At 41.7% G+C, this 22,806-nt stretch overlaps 1 protein-coding gene across 2 annotated transcripts in view; it reads right to left on the bottom strand.

Annotated features, from left to right (window-relative positions):
• The window catches only part of LOC101477967 (ERC protein 2), a 165,591-nt gene that overhangs the window by 132,834 nt on the left and 9,951 nt on the right, over positions 1 to 22,806 (bottom strand). For both annotated transcript variants that reach the window (XM_076878162.1, XM_076878163.1), the window contains exons 3-6: positions 19,421 to 19,444; positions 18,554 to 19,309; positions 9,790 to 9,945; positions 6,336 to 6,503 (exon numbers count right to left, since the gene is read on the bottom strand). In XM_076878162.1, coding sequence (XP_076734277.1) covers positions 6,336 to 6,503; positions 9,790 to 9,945; positions 18,554 to 19,309; positions 19,421 to 19,444 — 1,104 coding nt within the window. The remainder of the gene's footprint in view (positions 1 to 6,335; positions 6,504 to 9,789; positions 9,946 to 18,553; positions 19,310 to 19,420; positions 19,445 to 22,806) is intronic.

The raw sequence follows: 22,806 nt of genomic DNA, 5'->3' as shown, positions 1-22,806 counted from the left end.
CGCTATTGGGTCTGAGAATGGTGACCATGGTCAGTCGAGTTCAGATGAGATCATACAAAAACTGTCAAGACCTGCTGATTAGTGGTCAGCAAATGGGAATGGAAGTGTTTCCTGTTTACTTAGTCCAATAAGCTCACTGTAAGTTTTAGGGAGCTCATCAAGTTCTTACCTTTGTTTAAACTGTTTTTTCACCCTTTCTCATTCCTAATCTGTTGGTAATGTGGAAATAAGGTGAAATAAGGAGTCGGCAACAAAATGTGATAGAATAGAGACGAAAGCACGAGGGAAAAGAAACTATGAACAGAGGGAGCAAAAGTGAATGAGGCAGAAAGAAAGACAGTAAGCGAGAACACAGCAGGGGGATAGCCCAGGGTGGAGTTTAACCCGGGCCCGACCACATCTTTTCTCCGCCTCACTACCTATATGAACCATCAATCAGCTAGGAGAACAAGGAAAGATCAACACAAATAGTCCAGCAGGGACCACAGCACACCGCTCCATCGAATCACTCACTGACAAAAGCCCATATCCTTAAACATCCATCAAACGGCGCAATTCTCTCACTTTTCACTTCCTCTTGTCGCTCAATCACGTCTTGATTCATTCCCACTTACACTTCTTTTTAATTTTCCTCTTGTTTTCACTATTCATCACTGCCACTACCGTTGATGTTAGCAACTCATCTTTTAGTCATTTCTGTCTTTTACGACTCATTACATTCAACCTCAAAATGAAAACTTCTGACAGACACAGCAAACGCTGGTGATGAAAGAGAACGCAGGATATTTGAGGTCAGATCTGACGAAGCTGAAGTGAAATACCGCAGACGGTGTTCTCTCCAAATACAGATACGTTGCCACATCCCAAAGTATGCATTAAAGGCGTGCTGCTGCTAACACTTCTACTGGCAGTCGGTGAGGAACAAAATATCAAATGTTATATTGCTGTGCAAATTTATGTGCCCGATTATAGGGTAAGTTGCCCCCAACATGATGCTTACCCAGCGATAAATACAGTCCTGTACAAAAGTCTCATTCTTTATATGTTTCTAGGAAAATGGGAAATAGGTGGAGTGATTTACTGAAATGGGAACATAAACATGGAATAAAGAAGAGTTTGTGCAATTGAAGGTCAATATTTTGTATCACCACCTTCAGTCTTCAACAAAGCGTCTCTTAGGGAAACTTTCCTATAATGGTTTTATAAGTAGCCTTAAAGAATAGTTATCCAGCTTTCTTGAAGGACATTCAAAGCTCTTCTTTGGATGTTGCTGCCTTTTGTTCTGTTCTGTGTCAATATGATCCCACACTGCTTCAATAATGTTGAGATCTGGGCTCTGGGGAAGCCATTGTGTGCTTTGCTATCCAGGTATTGCTTTTACTGCATTGGCAGTGTGTTTGGGATCAATGTCATTTTGAAAAATAAAGCCACTGCCAATCCGACGCTTTCCAGATGGCATTGCATGGTGGATCAAAATCTGATGGCACCTTTCTGCGTTCATAATTCGCTCAGTTTTTCAAGATCCCAACACCTCTGGCTGAAATACTAACTAGGAATGAGTCTCCACTATGTTTTACAGATGGCAGCAGACACTCAGTGTTATACTTCCCTTATGACCTCGGATAATTTGACAGTTTGGATTCATCATCCAGACCCGCTGACATTGATTTTCATCCAGTTCTTGTGTAACCTGGCGTCGCTCAACCTCTCCTCCCTGTAACACTTCCTTCAGACTGGCTCCTTGACAGCCACCTTTCCACTGAGAGCATTTCAGATGAGGCTTTGGCGAACAGTAGCTGGATCGACTGAAGGGCCCGGTGCATCTCCCAGGTCTTGTGTCAAGTTTTTCCTGGATTTCTTTTCATATAACTAAAGGACACGACTTTCAGATACTGTTCATCTGCTATAGATATCGTTTTTTAGCCCAGCCACTTCTTTTTGTTCTCCACTTGACTTAATTTGGGGTTATATAAATAAAATTGAATTGAATTAAACTTGTCCAGTTCCCTCAAATGTTTTAAGAACACATTGCACACCATGATGAGATATGCAAAGGTTTTGGCTAGCAGGTCTTTGAGAATTACCTTGTAGGTGAAAAAATATTATTTTTTATCTTTGGCATTTGTGTTAGAATCAACAAAAAAATGGGAATACACAATGTGTTTATGCATCTGTCATGTATAGACACAAAAACGGCTTTACCCCTTGAGTCAGGTGCCTTTATGTCCATAGAAAAACTCAGAAAACCTGGAAAGCTATTGCTCAGGAAAACAGTCTGGTTCTCCTAAAGCAAAATCTAAAGAAATGAGGAGTAACTTATTACTATTGCAGAGTGCTGCATGTAAATCAAAGTACAATCATCATAAAAAATGTAAGCCTTATATCTGCAAAAGACATTAATACATGTGACAGTGATGTTAAGAATTCTAATTGATTATGTGTTTCTTAGTAAACTATCAGTTTAATCAAACACTGCTCACACAGAGAAGGCCAAGAAACCATTTGTGTTTAGATTTTATTAAGTACACATCAGTTAGTTGTGCTGCCAAACAGACAGGCACACTCAGTGCAGGGGATTTTGGGAGGGGAACCAGAAGGTCTGCAGTCTTTGCAGTGACAACCATCGAAGAGTCGAGTGTTGTGTTTTGGTTGGATTTAGGTTTGATGGGGGGAAAGAAATGACTTTTTTAAGCCAAATATTTTTGCAAACTAGCTTTCCCCATCAGGAATGAAATTTATTATGCACTTTATTTCTGTCAATTTTCTTATTTTGTCATGATTTGCTTTCATTTTTTGCTTTGCTTAACACAGCCGAGCTTAGAGTCAATAAAACCTGTATTTTAAGGATCATTATTTTGTTTTGGAATGTCGACTCCTATCAGAGAAAACTGACAACACAACTGAAGGGCAGGTCCATCCATCTAACAGATATGTGACAGTTAAATCAAACTAACAATCCCAGCCCGATCTGGCCTCTTTTAAACAAATGTTCATAACATTCAAAACAATCTTCTGACAGAGATCTAAACCTAGTCCAAGAAAGCCCATGGCAGCTGGGGCTTTGGCCTTGTGCTCTGTTGCTGGCTGGTTAAATATGCAGGAAGGTCTCTGATAGGTTACCTGATCTGGTAGAGTATCATTTCAGCCCCGCATTGTCCTGATCAAGGCAGGAAAGACACACATCTACTGTATTAAAGTTTCCACAGACACAGGCAGGCCCAGAATGCTCGCACAAAAGCGTACACACACTATTTTCCACATTTTCCAGTTATCTGGAGACAGATTCAATCACATCCATTACGACGCTGTCCTTAACTTTGATTGACAAATAAAATGCGCTTCCATTTTCTCATTCTGCTGCTCACAGGGCCGCCTCTGTTCAGGGGCCATTCCCATCTGCTTCTAGAGACAAATCTGTGAGGTGAAGCTTCTCCTCGTGTCTCAGAAACCAGTCTTTCTCTTGGGGGAATGTACAACTGTACCAATCAGTGTCATTCATGATGAGACCCACCTGGCACACATGCATGCACACACTCTTGTATATGAGCGTGTGATGTGCCAGAAGTCGTGTGTGAGACAAAAGAAAATAGGTGGCTGAAAGAAAGCTTGAAAGAAAACTGCTGAAGGAAAATGGAAGGAATGAGGTGAGTGGGGGGATCTTGTGGGAATGGCTGCCATCTCTGGCCAAATGATTGACAGGCAGCAGAGGAATGCACGGCCACGCCGGCCCACTAAAGAGCTCTAAATATCTTTACTCATCCTCTGGTTTGCCCACTTAGTCCAGGAAACCTAAGCCATTCCCAAGCAGGGGAAGATGCCACTTCAATAGCAGGAAAAATTACTTGAAACCGGAGATGAGAGTCAAGCAATCAGTCCTGACAGTGTAAGTGTTTCTGTGTGTGTCTGTGTGTGACTGTGTGTTTATGGCAGTCAGGATCTGATGCAGCCCAGAGGCCAGTACTATGAGGTCCCCTCTCATCCAGGACACTTCAGGGTCTCTTGCACTTCTTACCAGGGTATATCGCCATGGTAACTTGTGCCCTAATCTGCCCCAGAGCAGACAGATTAGACATCAGCAGGTATGAAAACACTGCATCATCAGTCCTGCACCTCTGTGCACAGACAGTGGATGGGACTAAAGTTTTTTTAATAGTGTCTAAGTCTTTGCATTTTCCCAGTAAGAAATCATTTTAATTTCATTCCCTGACTTTTTCCCTGTGCGCTGCAAACAACTTTACAACTACTTTGTTGTTCTAAAAGCCTTAATAAGTCATCCTAGGTCAGCCTGGGTCTGAATTCTGTTTTTGTATTCATTCACTAATTGCTCTCAGACCACTAAACACCACCTGCAGCCTAAAGAATAAAAAATAAAACTGTCTCGCCCACATATCATATTAATTTAATGAAATACTCAGTTGTATTCCAGCAGATTCTCCCGTGTCTTAATGTCAAAGCTATGAAGGCAATAAGTCTGTTAACTTACACAGTCTACATTTCTGTCGGATTTCTTTCCTGGCTTCAAATAGGCTGAACTTTATTAATATAGCAGGCTTTTTTCCAGTCGTACTGACCAAAGTGGCTAAAGTGCTCACGCATGCACTACTGTACAGTACTTTTCCTCTCACACACATACTCACACAGCTGTGTTGTTTTCAGGCTTTATTGTGAGTTTAACGCCTTCATATAGTTTTATCTTCCTGTGTAAAACCAGCTGCTCTGCTGCCATCACCACCCCTTTCAAATAAAAGGAACCCTGGTTAACTTAACGAGCTGATAACTAGATTTGTGTGACCACTTAGCCCGGCTGCTGATGTTGGTACAGTGATGCAATCTATGTCAGAAGCATTTGAGGTGATTACATCTTTCCCTGGCGTGCATCTTCAGTTCTGCGTGAGCATTGCATAAGCAGATGTAATTATTTCTACTTTACTATCAGCTTTTCCCACTGAAGTTAAAAATTACTGCCGGTCTGCGGCAGTAAAAAGGATCTGTCCAAAATGCAAACAAAGCCAAAGCATCCATGAACCACGGGCTGCAGAACCCCTGTTATTTTGGTGGATTTAGACTGCAGCTGGCATGGTTCTTGTCATACTTGTTGGTTTTGTGGTGCTCATTTGTGTTTTTATTTCCCCCTTCAGTGTTAGATGTACGTTTCTTGGTTACCTCCTGTTTTATGTTTATTTTTGACTTCCCCACCTTAACTGTTTCCACCTATGCCCTGGTCCCACGTCAGTCGCCTTTCCCAATCAGACCCATGTGTTCCTGAACCACGCATCCCCTGCTTCTTCAGTTTGTGTTTCATTTAGCGTTTGTCACTTTGTAAATGATCAGATTTTCAATAAAAATTCATATGTTGTTTTCATTTTGAATATATTTTGGCAGTATTGGGCACTTAATAGCGATTTGTGAGAAGCTAATATTGCTTGGTCAGGCCCTGTTCTCCTCACACCCATGACTTGTACACGCATACATTTTTTTAAACATGCATTTTCAGTAGAACAAAAAAAAAGAGAAAAATGCACACTTACAAAAACCACCCACTGAAAACCAATTTCTTTTCGTATGATGTATTCAACTAACTACAAGGGCCAAAATTCCTTGCACATGTATGGACAATTAGGCCTAATTTTGGCCCAAATTGCTTCCTGTAATGATGAGTGGACATAGTTAGCAGACCACTCTCAACTGCTGAACACAAAGAGATCTAAAGTATCACTTCCAAGTCTAGAGAGTTATGTAGAAAAATGCTAAATGCTCACCAATCCCCACCTCCCCCCCCCCCACACACACACACACCTATATCTCATTAAATACAACCCACCTCCATCTCTAACAGCAGTGATAAAATCATTAGAGCCACAGAGTTTAGAACTTCAAACATGACCAAGAAAAAGCTGCCAGCTTTCTTCAGCCCTCTAACTGACCCGCCCACACGCACAAACCCACTGGTGGACTAAAGGAACCAAACGCATGGACATTTTTTCCACCCACCTCAGCGGCCGTTAGAGAAACAGAAGGAGAAAGAAACACAAAACAGAAAAAAGCAGGATTTTTTGCACACATACAGTTTCTCTCCTAACAAAGACCATGCAAAGTTACTATTGTATGCACCAATAGATGCACAGTGGTCAGAACGGTGTTTCTTCCAGTCTTTATTACTGCAGTGATCTACAGAGTGTCCGTCTCGTGATGTGTGTATCTTTGAAATTATTTTCCAAGAAGCTGGAAAGCGGTTTAGTGCAGTGTCAGTGTTTGCATGTTTGTGGCTTTACTGGTGTGTGTTTGTATGTCTTTGGATTTTGCTTTTCTCCATGTGTGAATGTGCACACACTGACCTCTGTCTGGAGTGTATTGGCGCGCTGCTCCTTGGCACTGAGCGACTCTTTTAGCACTTCGATGTGCTGCTTGCAGTCCGAGTTCTGATTGGTCAGTGTTTCTAGTTTGGTCTGCAGCGCCTGCATCTCAGACTCCTTCCTGTTCAGCTCCTGCTTCAGCTGCTCTATCTGACAATCACGCAAACACACACACAAACACACAAATAAGGGTCATCAGTGAGATATACTTGATATATACTTGTAGATAAGACATGCATTCAAAAATATGACTTTTCATTTAAACCAATGATACACCAATGATACAGATACACCAGTGTCAGACTAGTGCATATAAAAGAATCTGAATATCATGAAAAGTTTATTTTTTGTAGTTTAATTTAAACAGATCAGCTTTTCACAAAAGCCTTTTTTTGCTCACAGAAACTGAAAATCATAAATCCAGCATTTCAAAATTGTTAGAATTTGGAGTTTGATTGAATTCAAAGAGTATACATCTCATGTGTTTCTTAGCCTAGTTCAGTTCCCACAACCACAATCAAGGGGAAGGCTGGTGACTTGAGTGTTGTCCAGAGGCCTGATGACCTATGCTCTCCACAAAGAGGGTAAACCACCGAAGATCATTGCTGAAAGGCAGGCTAGGAAAGTTTTACGCTTAGCCTTAAAAGTACAGAGGGTAGTGATAGCGTAATAATGGAAATTTGACTGGAAGGTAAATGCATGGTAAGAAAAAGGACACAAACAAAGAGAAATCAGAAGATGTCAACTCAAGAACTTGGAGTGGGCTGAGGCTGCTGTCACACTTCTAATAGTGTCTTACCTGGATTGAGGTGAACTAGAACTGGACTGCTACTTTCAGATGAAAGTTAATTTTGTGTTTCATGTTATTATTGTGCTTCATCGGCCAGAAGCCAACCCCAAAATATACACGATGAAGGCTTCCATCACAGCAGCCTGGTCTTCAATAAAACCTTAGCAGTGCCACAAGCTTTTTGCCTCCATGCCAGACTGCTCTGACGCAGCAGTTTGTAGCAAATGAACCAACACTGCAGGAGATGGAATTTTGGAAGTGATTTCTTTAATTGTTGTCAGGAAATGCTTTGGGGATTTCTAATTTTCATGACTTAGAAACCAACAAATTGAGACAAAAACAATGACCTGATATCTTTCACTACACGTGTATTGACCACAGAATATATGAACATGTGCCTTTTTTAATTAAACCACAAAAAATAACTTTTTCATTATATTCAAGTTACCTGAGGTGCACTAGTGTCACTGCAAACTGAGTCTGACCTCCAGAACAAGCATATCGAATACACTATTTTAAAGGCAACAGCAGTCTTAAGCTGCTCTTTAAAATAGAAGTGAGTAATGCATACAAACTTACATCCTGTAAACTGTGTCACTGATTAATAAAAAAAGGAAATCTGAAACGTCTCTGATGCTGTGACTCAATTAGGAAAAGCAGAATGTTTTGTTATCCATTTATTGCAATATAAACACGTCAGTTGTGACATATTTTGTGGAGCGATGATGTCCTGGAATCATCATCAGCCCTATATTATCAATCCTCACTTGGAGGAGTCCCAGACCTACTGTGTGCACACACCCCAGCCAAGAGACAAACATTCACAGAGAGACGGAAACAGATTTGTTTTAAGGAAACCCATATAGAACATAACAGAAAACCACAAAGGAAATAAAATGCTCTAACACAGAGTGGTTTCTGTGCTCAGGCTTGCTATGTAGAGAATACTGTCATCTGTCTACTGCTGCCAAAAATGCACAAAGCTGAAGAGAGATTTCTCAAATTGCATGAGCAAGGTTCACTTCATAAAAGGGGGATTCTGACTGGCTCAGCGTCTGGCTGATAGACCTTCAGTCACAGAGACAGCATATGAGAAATCCAGCACTGAGATGAAACGCAGGGGAAAGGAGATCGAAATATGAGGCTATGCAATAAGAGAGATCACTGCGGTGACTGAACACTAAGAAAAACAAGTCAGGAAATGAGAAGTCAGTGCACTAATGATAAAAAGGCATTATAATTAAAATAAGGAGCAGATATTTCAAAGACTATTAAGCTATGAAGAAATAATGAGAGAGGAGAGAGACTAATGAGAGGGGTACTTCTGCTTGTTCTGTGATCCAAGGCTGTTGGGTGGGGAGGAAGGTGGGAGCTGGTCTGATGGAAGACACACATGGTGACAAGGCCTGCTCCTACAAAGACAAGAAAACAGCAAGCCACTAAAATGCAGCACAAGCTGTGTGCCCAGCCACTCTACTTCACACACTGCACTCCTCAACCACACAGCCTTGGCTTGCGAAAGGGTAAGCAAATTTACCTGCTCCAGCTCTCGCGTACCCTCTAACACGTGTTCGCATTCTCCAAAGCCATTTTTGCAGTGTTTGAGCAGATCAAAGTCCAGAGGAGAAACCAGAGAGGACAGCGATGCCGCCCTCTCTGGTTTCTCTTATCGCAGTCCCACCTCAACACCAGTCACCAACACCGCTGATAGACCCGGACCCTAAACACTACCAGCATGTAGAATGAATCGGTGCATATCCATGTGCGTGGCGACTTGCTGTGTTTCTCTGTGACTGTACGAAGAAAGACGAGCCACGGGAGAACGAGCCGGGGGCCATCGCTGTGATGTATATCACCCCGGGTCGGTATGGGTGAAGAGAGAGCTCTTTCCTCTGTTCCTCTGCCGTTGTAAGCTCACATTCATCTGTCAGGGCCCCATTCATAAAAACATCTCTTTTATGATTGCATCAGGAACTTCCCCGATGCAATGACAAATGAGCTCTACAATGAGCACCATTAATGAACCAAATGGAGCGCAACTCATGGGCCTCAACCGTCATGAGCACTTGTCTTGATACTCAGTGAAACCTGAAACTACATTTTTAACAGGGTTTGGATACATACAGCATGCGTGTGTGCACGTTCATATATGTGCATGTCATCTGTGCGGCTTTAGACACATTTGTGCGTTGATGAATAAACCAGTATACGGCCTGGGATAAAAGATTCTTAGTCAGGAAACCGACACAGCGCACTGTTAACTGATCGTTCCTGACAGGAGGGTTGTATAATGCTTAGTGATCACACTGAAGTCCAGGGCAAATAAGCAAGTACTGCTTTTCACTACTCACAACCTGGCTTTAAATATCAAATAAGAAATACATACACATGTAGGAGTTCTTGGCACCCATGCAACATGAGAGGCTTAGTGCGAATGCAGCTAAAACACACAATACAAAATACAGATTCATGCAGTTTGCCAGTTAAGATTTTTCCACATTCATCTTGTTTCCCCATAAACAAGCAATGGCAACATGCAACATGCAACAGTTTCTGGCCTTCTGGCTATTTATACTTGAGACAAACATGCACGTCCCGGATCACGCGGCGTGGAGTCATCTCAGGTGGCATGCAAAGATATTCTACCTTAGTCTTCATGAATTTAGAATGGCTCTTGTAGACCTCCACCTGCTTGAGCTCATCCTGCCTCTCATCAGAGTGCAGCAGGCCGCTGGTCTTTAGCATCTGGACTTCATCCTCTAAGTCTCTGATGTTCCTCTCCAGGGAAGAGATCTTGGTGTCCTGCACCAGCAACAGTAGGCAGGCAAACAGTCAGCAAAGACCTGGCCAAGAATATTAAGCTGTGGGGCTAAAAGATAGATTACCTAGCGCGTGCATTAGTAGACAGTTAGCGCTCTACAGATACATTAAAAATGTGATTGATAGAATATCACTTGGTTGACATATCTCTCTACCAGCATCTGTCTGTGTAAACATATTTCTAGTATGTTTGAGTCAACATATTAATCTAAATCACACAGAGATTTCATATAAACCAAGTCAGTGCATTTACACAAATCCTCCCATATATAAATGTAATGTACAGTCCTATGTCTGAGTAAAATGTCTGGAAAAGAAGGGGAAATATTTTGGCAGACATTGGTGTACAGCCAAGATATTATTCATCTGCAGAGCCTATGAGGGAATAAAAGGGTCTGTCATGGACAGGTCCTGAGGTTGTTTAGTTGCATAGTTTCAAACATACATTAAATGCAAAACCTTGGAAAAGAAGAGAAAGGTAATTTAATAAGTGGAAGCAGATTGCATGTTGCCATCAGCAGAAACCATAGGCAACATGTAAGCATCTGACCTCTATTACATCCTATGACATCAGCCTTGCCTAGCACATGGTGCTGCATAAAAGTGCACACAAAAGACCAAGGAGAAATGCATAAAGCATATGCATATACAAAACACACACGCACAGAAAGAGTCTATGCAAGGATGCAAACTTTCAACATGTACCCAGAAAAAGTCAAGGTAAGGCACTCAGACAGTGATGGGAGTCCTCCTGCCGCATCCAGTTCACACACATAAAACCATAGAGACAAACACGTCTATAAAAATGTCTGATTTTGATCTGTTTCTCCTGCACAACAGAGGGGGAGGAAGCAAAATGCATATTTTAGCATATAAAACATTCATTAGAACTACATAAAAGCTGGATCTTAAAACCACTGACATAAAGTTTTATGGGACATCCAAGTTGCATTTCAACTGAATTCATGGTATTGAAAGCTAGAAACAGAAATACTGTATGAGTGTTGAGCTCACAGCAAGACCAAAAGGTGTCGACTCAGTACTGTACCTGCCAGATAACATCGGGATCAAAACAAAAAGGGGGGGTGGTCGCCTGTAATTACAAAGTGGACACATCCAACACTTAGACGAAGCAACACACACACTGAAACTAATTTGTGGACACTACATGTCACCGCTGATTACAGCAACAGCAACACAGGGTAGTTTAACAAAGCAATCACGCATTACTAACAACGCTAGAGATGACTTTCTTTTGTTCTTACCCTCCCCTACAATACGTCAAAGCCTCCTGGCAACTGTGTTTGTCTGCCCGTTTCTAATGAATTCAGTCAGATTTAATTTAGACCCTTTCTCGCCTTAAAAACACCGCGAGGCACCGTGAGCTAGCACATGTGCAGTCTGTTAATAGGCAGACAAATCACAGAGTATGTGTGAAAAATAACTGTGGTTTTGCTGTAAAGGATCCACTTTTAAAGCAAGTGTTTGCTGAATGAACAATAAATGTGTGTGCGTGGGTGTGCACATGGACACATGTGGAGGCAACTGCATTTTTTCACAGCACTGACAACTTCAAAGGGCTGCGATGAGAGTGAAAGCTTCCATATGTGACATTTGAAACAAATTGAATAAGTGCTCAACTCCGCATGTGCCAATAATGGACTTTACTTGGGCATGGCTGCCATGCAGATGCAAGGTAACTATAACATAAAGTTCTCCAGACTGTTTCTTCATGTTCATCTTTGCTATATAGAGAGATCCGCTGCTGTTACGCGCATTCTAGGTGTACTTAAAATGATGTTTTGAACATACAAATGCAAGAGCAAATAACACTGCTGAAATAAAATGGTGACATTAGCTGGATTAAAAAAAACTGTTTCATATTTATGATAAACGGCCAAAAACTCAGACATATATGAATTTCAGATAAACCTATTGCACCAGTACACACACTCCAGCACATTATTACTTAAAACAGCTCTTGCTGTGAGAGTAACTCTTAGTCCTACCTTCATATCAATGACAGTCTGCAGAGCCCTGGTTTTGGCCGGATCGGCCTGGAGCTGGTTTCGGCGATGAAGCTCCTGGGGAGGGACCCGGTAAAAATAAGCCTGACGGCTCATCATCTTTAACACTTTCTAAGAGCGTCAGAGCTACTTCAAAAGGCACACCGATCAGTGTCACCAGTTTTATCTCTCCTACATTGTCCTTATATCATCTTTTGTTATGTAACATTACATTATCCACTTCTCTGTCTCGAATTTTGCAAAACAAAACAAAGTTCATCTATGGTCAGCTGGTGCCCGATCTGAAGCTCTCCCTTTTTCCATCTCCAGCAGCAGGTGTCTATTTTCTCTGCCCTCTCTTCTTCTGTCTTCTTTTTCTGTCTCGGTTTGCTAGCAGGTACCTGACACACTTAGCGTTAGGTCATTTGAATCTGCCTCTATCCTGCTTTCAGCCTCAATCTTTCGATTTCTTATCTCTCACTTGTTCTCTGGTTCTCTCTCGCAGATGTCTCTGGCATGCTAAAGCTCTTGCTTAGCAACACTTTCTGCCAGCACATGCGCTAAGCTTTTTATATCAATAATTAATGGTAGCTCTGACCTACAGCTATGCCTACACAAAAAGCACACAAGCTAACAGACACACACATTCCTACACATTAAAGTTACTGTTAGAAAATGGCCCCACACTTCTCTACCATCACTGAAGCTTAGCTTTAAATTGCCTCGCCACTACCCGAGCATCCACGAGTTTAACATCTCATTTCTGTGCAGGTACATGTGTCTAACAAAGATGCCATACAAAGACGTGCCTGCCTAAATTCATTGAAACACTACTTCACAAGGACATTGCTGTGAGCAGTGTTGTTTTTAAGAAATGCAGTTTTGCACCCACAGAGTCAAACATGTTTACAACACGACCGCCCAGCACAACCAGTCTGATCTTCTCGCCACCAAGCGGCTTGACCAGAGCACGGAGAGGATCAGTTTTGGTAATGAGGGAGTGGCCCTTGCTTAAAGGGGCACCTCTGTGATACTGTGCTTTCAATCCCCCACAAACATTTGATTTTAAGGAACCGCAGAGCACCACTGTCGTCTTTATAGAGAACTCAATGTATAAGATGTTTGTGCGGGACTGGAAACCGCTACAGTAAACTAATGAATGACAAAGGTGATCTATAGAGTGAATCCACACATGTATTTTAATAATAATCTAACCACAAAAAGCACATGCTCAGTGAATTCACCATTCAAAAGTTACCTCTAATATTACACTAACAGGACAGAAAATGCTTAAAACATTATAAAGTGTTTTATTTTGTTATAACTTTGCATCACTGTTCATGCATAAATGTACACACCAAAGCCTAAAACTGAGAAGACTGAATGCACTGAAACAGCTCATCATGCCATGAAGCATAACAATCATAAATAAGCAACAGGTTGTCAGTTCTGCCAGTGAGTGCAAATGACAGCAGACAAGGACCTTATCCACGTGTCCGTGTCAGTTGTGGATAAGGAGGGATTACTGCTGTCAGAGCATGCCTCCCACAGACTAGCATTCCCACTGCCACCACAGTTCAAGTCCTTATTAAAGTGACTGATTTGTCACAATGCGCATGTCTGTCTTTTTGACTGCCTGTACACTTTCTTTGGTTCCTCTGAGAAAGTGTGTCTATGAACTTGTTATCAGCAACAGTTCTGCAAACTGTTGTGTCTCTCAGTGGGGAAACGAAGCCCTGCAAGAGAGAACGTCATCAAAGACCGTCCTCTCTGCTCCACATGTGTCCGAGGGACTGAGCATATGGAATGAATAGGATCAAACGTAACACTATAGCAATAAGTGCCGGCATCCTGAGTGAAGGATACGGTCAAAAGGTTCAATTCTAGCCTCAAGGCAATGGTGTCACGTACAGCGTGCACACACCGAAACATGCACTGATAGAGACACACACACATATATGTATGTTCACTAATCGCATTCCTATCCCCTCAACATCAGTGAGAAAAAAGTCAAAAACAAAAGGAAACAGTTGCTTGCCACAAATGTGTCTGCCTATCGGCTCGGTGGATTAAAAGTTTGAAAAGATAAATGGAAAAACTGCGGCGATCAAAGACTTTTGTTGGGAAATAGTTGGAGGTTGCAAGGTGAGGAGAAGCTTTGAGGGGTGTAATCTTGTCCTGATAAACTTTTCCACTCAGACATTCTGGGAAATTAGCAGAGCATGGCAAGTAGGTGGTGCCCATGTTTTGGTGAGGAAAAGGGAAAATTGGTATACGTGTATGCATGTGAGTTTTTTGCTGATGTTATTTGCAGTAGTCTTCGGATGGTAGCTGAGATGGGTTTCTATAGCAAAGGCTGAAAGTTTGGCTTCTCAAAAAACAAAACACACTGGGATGAACAAAAGAAATAGTGCATAGACAAACATATCCAGACAGAGAGGCAGGATAGACATCAATATTTTGCTGCTGAGCTTGGTGGCATGAGAAAGTAAGCAGAAAGGAAAAGCGGGAAAAAGATTAAAGAAAAAAGATTTGCTGACACGAATTTCCACTTCATTCCAACATGCTGGCATTGGAAAGCTAAAGAGATAAAGGCATGCCAAAAAAGCAGCAGAAGCTCTGAAGCCAGTCATGGTATATAAAAGCAGAACAACAGGGACTCCTTTTTCTCAGCAACAGAGCAGTGCGCAGCCTTAAACGATCACACCGAGCGAGATACAATAGGGGGCCGAACTTTAGAGCCCCGGCTGACCATACGGCATCTGTAGTAGGTTACGTATAAAGAATACATGCCATCTCCAAGTAAAAAACTCATTGTGAAAGTGTGAATGTGTGTGTGTTTGGACACATTTGGCAGCAGGTCAGGTCTGGGCAGGAACAGACCAGTGGTGAGGCTGTTATTATTGGGTCTGCAGGGACCTGACGGCTGGGGAGAGTCAATTAGGCCCAGATTTATGCCTCTCAGCGTGTGTGTGTCTCTGTGTGTGTGTATGTGGTCCCATCACACACAACTTTGGCTCAGTTTGTGATTGTAATCGCTGCAGTGGTCAAACTCTGATAGAACACTGCCACTCTGTGGACCTTGCTGGTACTGCAAAAGTTCAGGTGGCCCACTAACACTTTTTAAAAGTGACTAAAATGTGTGGATCCAAATCATTTTTAGTCCAGATCAGTCTATGAGTGCTATGAATGGGCTGAGAAACATGTTTCTATGCTGGATTTGTGCAATTAAGGTATTCGGATCAGTGACAAAGTTGAACAGGAAACACAAGTGAGAGAACACCCCTGTGCACACAACATACATGTGACAACATACATCAGCAGGTGAAGGAGTGATGGAGTGCGCTCTCCATCCGTACACACTGCAAATCCACACATAAGCACAAACAGCTGGTTCAAGTGATTTAACATATGGCCGTCGTCTGTCCTGGATGGTATGCGGAGAAACATCCGTCAGTCCTCTGATTTTCATCATACAAACACACTTTAATGGATGTCTTCAGCTTTCCTTCGATAAAGCACAGAGTTAAGAAGGCCACTTCATTCCAGCAAAAAATAAGTAAATGAAAATGAGAGGCAAACTGAAAAAAGGGGCGTTTATGATCTCAGTTTAAAGTAAACAAGCTGAGATTTAGATTTAGATGAGGAGTAATGGGTGCGGTAATGAAAGGAAGTCGGGCTAGTTTCCTGTGGAGCTAATCAAAAAGCTGACAGCAGTGGTCCCAGATAGAGGCAACAGCTGAGCTACCGTCACCGACTCGCCTTTGCAACGTAAAGCAAAAATTACAAGATGCCTTCACAGGAAGTAGGCTACTGCTTGGATAAAACAACCTCTGAGCATTTTAATTCATCACCACCCACAAAGTGACAAATGCATTAAACTACTTAACAAATGTTTAAGGCAGTGGTGATGAACGAGCTACACTGAAAAACATATTAGAAAAATGTTGAAACTGTGAGGAGCTTAAAGGGAGCAGCTGAAAGAAGAGAAACATGATGGCAGCAACATGGTTACAAAAAAGACCAAAGCTGGAGCAGGCAAAGTTATGACATGTTACACACAACAAATATGTGGTGGAAAATTCCACATTTAGTTAAATGGCAACAGGTCGGTAACATGTTTGGATCTACAAAGAACATCCAGAACCTAAAACTGCAAAGGAACTTGGTGTTACATCATTAAAAGACTACGATAATCTGATTATCTGATTAATGGTTTTTTAAGAGGCAAACCACAAAATGTTGCTGACTGGCAGTATGTAATAGAGATCTACACAGGCTCGGGAAGTAACTGGAGACTGAAAACTGTCCTCCAGTCTGCCAAAACAAAATTTTACATTTGTTTTGGAACTAAGAGAAACGACATCCTGGCAGTTCAAAAGGCAGCGCCATGATAGTGAAAAAAAGGAGGCACAAGTCTGTCTTAGCAATTTTACCCACCGGACGTGTAACATTCGTTGTTAAAAATATTATTTCAAACTCAGGTATCCTTAATGCAGCCATTCACACCAATTCACTATCAAAATGTGCAATATACAGTGATTTTAAAGGCCTTTAGTCTGACCAGTAAGAATATACAGAAGGGGGCCTATTTACTGAATTCTTTTTTTAGCATTATGTATGTTTTGCTGCATTTTAAATTATTTTATATTTGATAAAGACGTTTGCACACTTGACCAAATAATACGAGGAGAGAGAGATTTATCTATAAGTTTGACTGTATCCCCTGTGTCCGCAAACTAGGCTTGATGATACTGTACCAATCAATTAATGAATGTTTAAGTTCCTAACATGTTTAGATGGAGATCTTAATGAGTCAATAATAGTGACACTAAACAACAGGAAAAGGTTTCCACTTTTTTACCACCACCAAATTATTTTCTTGAAGGCAAAAAAGGGAAGAAGCATTTCAAAGACATCATATACACATATATACACACACACACATATATATATATATATATATATATATATATATTTTTTTTTTTTTTTTTTTTTTTTTTTGAGACCAGAAACTGGGAAACTTGGGGGGGAAACTGAGAGAACAATCACTTCTCTATTCAATCAGGGAGGTCAGGCTGTTTTCACTCATTAATCATACATTAATATTCAGACAAACACAGCATGTTTTTCTACTTTCTAAAATCTGAACTCCCTCTCTCCCTGACACATGTCCCCTCCTCCTCCTAGCATATGTTAAGCTGTCCAGTACTTAAAAATAGCACAGCACGCAGTGTGTGTGAGCAGGTACTCACCTCTTACACACACAGCATGGTTAGGTCCCACACATTACACACACACACACACACCCAAACATACACAGCAGTGGTTGCATTAGCATGGACTGAAACACCCACATTCCCCTTAAACAAAATCACCACAGTGACTAAATGGGCGGATATCCCATCAGCCACCCAGAGAGGGAGTGTTCTCACTTGAAAACACTAAGCCGATTGGCTCCAGATGTGTACGCATGCTCATTCACAGACACACGAACACGCGCGCGCACACACACACACAATTTTGTTTTTGAGTTTGCACAGCAGACGCAGAGAGGCAGACAAACAAAGACAGAAAAACAAGAACAGAATGATACAAGCAATATCGGTAGCATGCACCGACATAAAACACACACACACACAGAGGTAGAGAAATTAAAGGCTAAGAAGATTTAGGAGTTAAAAATAGATAAGGCAGTAGTGAGGAGCACAGAGCAGCCTAGTATTGCCCCTAATGGCAGAGAATACCGATACACCTGTGCTACACCAGCACTGGCTGCAGGGCTGCTACATAATAAAACTCTAATTGTGAAAAGAAACAACGGGCAATAGAGACGTATGAGCACCTGAAGAAGTGTTTGTTTTTCCATTGGCTAAACTCAATTTTGATTTATCTAGTTAAGCATTTATTTGAAGGCATAACAAGTCATGGGCTGCAGAATTAAAGATGAATATCAAATGCTGCAAACAGCACAGAAACTGTTGTTTGTTCAGCTACCATATGAGTATACTCAGGAGGACACACGTACACACAGATTATAAAACTGCATGGCTCAACGCAGGCTTAGAGCTCGCCGTATGTTAATCTGGCCCATTGATAAGACCTGCTGAGCTGATTCCTGCTCCCACATTTTGCTTAATACATAGAAACTGACACAAATGTATACAGATTAGGCATGCATGCACACCTAAGTCAAGTGTGTAATCTCATCAATTAACATTAGCAACACAAATAGTTTAGCATCAGCTTTAAAGTGAAAATGTTTTTAAAACCCTATAGAACAGACAGAACAGACAATGTTTTGGTGTTGAAAATGACATGCTGTGTTAATGTTTTATGATATGCATATGATCATACAGTGGCTTAACTTGCCAAGGATTTTCATTTGGTAATGAGGGATATTTGACTCAGTGACTGTTAAATCAAAAGGTAATTCAGGAAATTCAACCGAGTACCGTGATTCAACCTGCGAGAATTCTACACTAAAGTGTAAAGTGCATAATGCTCAGCCTTCTCTTAAAATTGCTCTGACAGTGCAGATGAATGGTTCAGATGTGTATAAATATCAGCAGGAAAAAGTGTACCTCTCTCAAATGCACGTTCTCCAGCTGGGCTTCAGCCTCCTGTGCTGCCATGGTTATTATGCCTGTCCGCTGTCCCCGTCCCCAGTGTCCCTGACCTTGACCTTGGCTTTGGCCTTGAAGCATCTCTAACAGTCTCTGGATGCTCTCGTCCCGGGCGCCCAGCGTCTGCTTCTGAGAATCAATTCTCATCTCCATCTCTTCCATGGTCTTCCTCAGCAGGGATAGCTCCTTGGCCTGCCGCTCGTGCTCTGACTGCAGTTGGAAGAAGTTCTCCTCTGATGGAACCAGGGGAGGAGGTGAGGAAAAGCCGTCACACCCAGGCACCTGACAGGGACTACAAGGGTGAAGAGAACCAGAGCTGGGTACAATCCCGGGACCTTGGCTAGGACTGTAGAGAGGCTGATTTGGGCTGCTCCTCAGCCCACGCTGAAGGGTGTCAGCTGGGCTGATTCTTTGTGCGGCTACTGCAGTGTTACAGCCGTATCCAGGGCTGTGAATGATGATGTCAGCTTCCTGTTGCCTTGGATTGTAGGTGTTGGATGGGCTGGCTCTAGGGCTGCTCTTTGGTCCAGGACTCTGCAGGTTGCTGGGGCTTTGTCTGGGACTGTGGCCAGGGCTGAGTCCCCCTCTGAGGTCCTGGTCCATATGGAGCTCTCGATAGGAGTTCCCCTGCTGACGGTGCTGCTGGGAGCGACTGTTCATCTCTCTATGAGCCCTCAGCTCCTCCTGAAGCTCCTGAACTGTTAAAGGAAGCTGCTATAAAAGACAAAGTTCCCATTTATTCAATAATTAAATAAACATGAGCAAATCTGCACAACATGTGAAAACACACATATGTAAAGTATGGGACGGTATATGAAGACAGACCTTGTTTCTTCTGTTATTCCCAGGCTGCAGCAGAGAGAGATGATGTAAGACACAAAGACACATGAGAAGCCAAAAGTGAGACATGATAGGAACAAATAACCATTCGCTAGATTCATTTAGACATCTTAATTCACAAAGCTCTTGGAGACTAGTTACACACTATGACCACAAGGGGTCGGGTTTTCTCCTCAAAGCACATGGAGAACACAAAAGCTCCTTTTGTGCTACTTGCAAGTAGAGCAACAGGATTGAGAAAGAGTTTCAAGTACGAAGGAATTCCATATAGAAATAAAAAATCAACTGATGTAAACAAATTTATGAATATTGTAAAATGACCTAAAGAGAGTCAGCATCCATATTTCAAATTAACAGTAAGTTTACTCCTCCCAAGTTCAAAGGTTTGTGAAGTTGTGAGTATATCATAACAGACTGCAACACAGAGACAGCAAGAAAACAAAAAGTTGTGTCTTTGTGAAGTGATTTCATCTTCTTTCTCTTCTTATCATTACTATTAACAAAAATCCTGTATTCATTTCATATAATTGTCCAAGATTTGACTTTTAGGTTGAGACCTTGAAAACCTTTAACGTTCAGCTAAAATCAATAGAACAACTGGGGGAACCTTTATAGGCTCATAAATATATTTTTTAATTCTTCACGATAAAGAATGGAAATGCATCTAAAACCTTGGCAGGGCTTAACCTGGAACTTAAAATAAATTCTGTGGGTTTAAACAAAATTTGCTGAACTTGACTCATAACCGTAAGGCTGCGGAGGTTCTCCGCTGCAATGACTAACCAATACGCCAATATATTTACCATTTTAACAACTAACCGCTAAATGTCCGTGTGTTGCTGGGGGCAACCAATTTCTTTTGACATTCCTGCTTTTGCAGCACACAAGGCAAAAGAACACAGAATATATTATGTTCGTTTGCTTTTATAGCTTCCTGGTTTTTGATTGGAAATTCAATCAGTGCTTAAAAAGACACATGAAATTGTAACTGTGCTCAAAAAAAGTATAGTCTAAATAAACACACACACACAAACAGCAACTTACAAAATTCAGACAATGATTTATCAGAAAGTTAAATTACAATCTTCTAATCAGTGTGAAGGTGTTACTTATTTTACTCAATTATTCTAAGCTCTTTTTTCCAGTCCAGAAGGTGCATGGAGCCAAGGACACGGAGTGGAGACGTAGGAGGCAGCCGAGGGTGAACACAGATAATCAATGCAACAACAAGCATTGAATATTAAGTCGGAGTGGGAGGAGAGCCCTACACACAAACACGTACACAACCAAGATACAAATACACACGTGCAACTGCGCACGCACACAAACAAGCAGCCGACGCAAACATAAGCAAAACAGGCAGATGGTTAGGGGACAAAACTGGTCACTGCTGCTGAGAGAAGAGGTGACATTCCTTATGCTAATAACAAAGTTCTCATGCCAGACTGAACTCTTTCCACAGTCTCTCAAAGAGCAAAAAGGAAAGAAAGAAAATATCCAGGGGAAATGAAGAAAAAAAGAGGTGGAAAGTGACAGGCTGAAAGAAGGGAGGGGAGACGGAGGCGATACGGGAGATTAGCAAGCTTAAGAATAACATCTTCCCTGTGATACAGCTGCTTTTTTCTCTAAAAGCAGGGTTTTTTAAAAGAAGTCTTTTTCAGATTTTACATGTTATATTTTATGTGGGCTGTGAGCCTTATGAGTTATAGTAAAGGTCAAGAGGGAGAGACAAAAAAGAGGAATTTCACAACTAGTCAGGACTGAAAACTGTGATGAGGTAAAGCTTAACTAGGTGTGTGCATCAGTAGCTGCTCGGGGACAGCGCAAGTAAGAGTAAGACAGAACAAGGCGACAGGTTTTTTAAAGTTATTATTGCGCTCACGAGAAAAATACTGTACAAATTAAAAATCAGGGCGTGATCAAGCCCAAAGGTTTGCTCCAGCAAACAGCTAATGAGCATTTTCTTTATATTAACTTCTACGAGCTTCACTTGAGGGCAGGGTGCTGCAGCGCAAATAACACAGTCTGCTTTATTTTATAAAGTTTGCTGCTTTCGAAATGAGAAGAATGTGTGTATGCGTGTGTAGGTGTGCGTGTATGTGTCACAGTGTCCTCACACTCTGTGACAATGTGCGATGAAAAAAGCTATAAATATGAATGCAGAGGTGGCTCCTTGGTTACAAGAAGGAGGAGTCAGATGGGAGACTTGGAAGATATGATCAAGGTTTTTGCATGCTTGGTTCAAAGAACAATACAAAAATCTGGGAGTGGAGTTGCTACAGCGATTTCTTAGCGTGAGAGACTCTAGATGAGTTTCATGTTGTATACAACGACTTTTAAGGTGTTTCCATCAGAAAAACAGACACGTGAAGGGAAAAAAAGCTTAAAAAGCAAATGGAGATACTGTCAGGATGAAAAACACAAAGAATTCAGATGAAGGGATAATAGATACGATCCAGTAGCTGTTCAGTGAGGCAGACAAATGGATAATGCCTCGAACTGAATGGACCACACTCCAGGGACAGGTGACACAGGACAGGACTAGTCACTGTCTCTTCAGGAGTAGATGTGAGGGTTTTTAGAAACTTGGAGTGGATGCCACTAGTGCACGTTCCCATGGTAACACAGGGAGCCTCGCAAACATCATTATAAATGAACCGCACAGACGCCTTTCAGTGCAACCTTGAAGTCAGAAACAAAAGGTATGAAGTGAAGTGAGGGGCATGATATGCAGAGGAAATGGGTGGGTCAGCACAAAGAGCCTGAATGGAGTGTGCGAGCAGACACTCCATTCAGGCTTTTTTAAAGAGTGTCATTTTAAAGAACTAAGACCTCAGTAAAATCAAAAATGCAGCATTTACTGTAACAGATATTTGCAGGCTTCTGTTGACTGACTTTTTAATGCTTTTTAATGCCAATGTCTGAACAGTTTGTAACTTCATTTCAAACATACAACCTTACCAGACTTTCTGAGTCACCTCTGTCAGCGAGATTTTGGACCACTGTAACATAGCTAGTAATTAATCCATGTTAGCAGGTCAGCCAGTGTTAAATGATTACCTAATAAGAAAGCTCGAGTAACCTTGGCCAAAAGAGGATGTGACTGAGGCATGGCATTTAATTCATGGGACCCCTGTCTGGTTTTGTGGCTTAAATAAGGTCATGCTACAAACTTAGCATTACAGATTCATGCAGTTAAGTTAAAGCTAGCTGGCTAACCTGTGCTTGTCACCCTGCTAACGTTACAGCTAAATGACCTGACAAAGGGTCAAATCTGACCTGGCCTGACATTTAGCGATCCAGCCCACTTAGGATTTGAGTTTGACACCCCTGCATTACAGCTAACAAATTATAAAATGCTAGTTTCCTAT

Source organism: Maylandia zebra, linkage group LG20, assembly GCF_041146795.1.
Source record: "Maylandia zebra isolate NMK-2024a linkage group LG20, Mzebra_GT3a, whole genome shotgun sequence".
Lineage (NCBI taxonomy): Eukaryota > Metazoa > Chordata > Actinopteri > Cichliformes > Cichlidae > Maylandia > Maylandia zebra.
The sequence above is the reverse complement of the archived record's forward strand: the minus strand, read 5'-3'. Positions and strand labels throughout refer to the sequence as shown.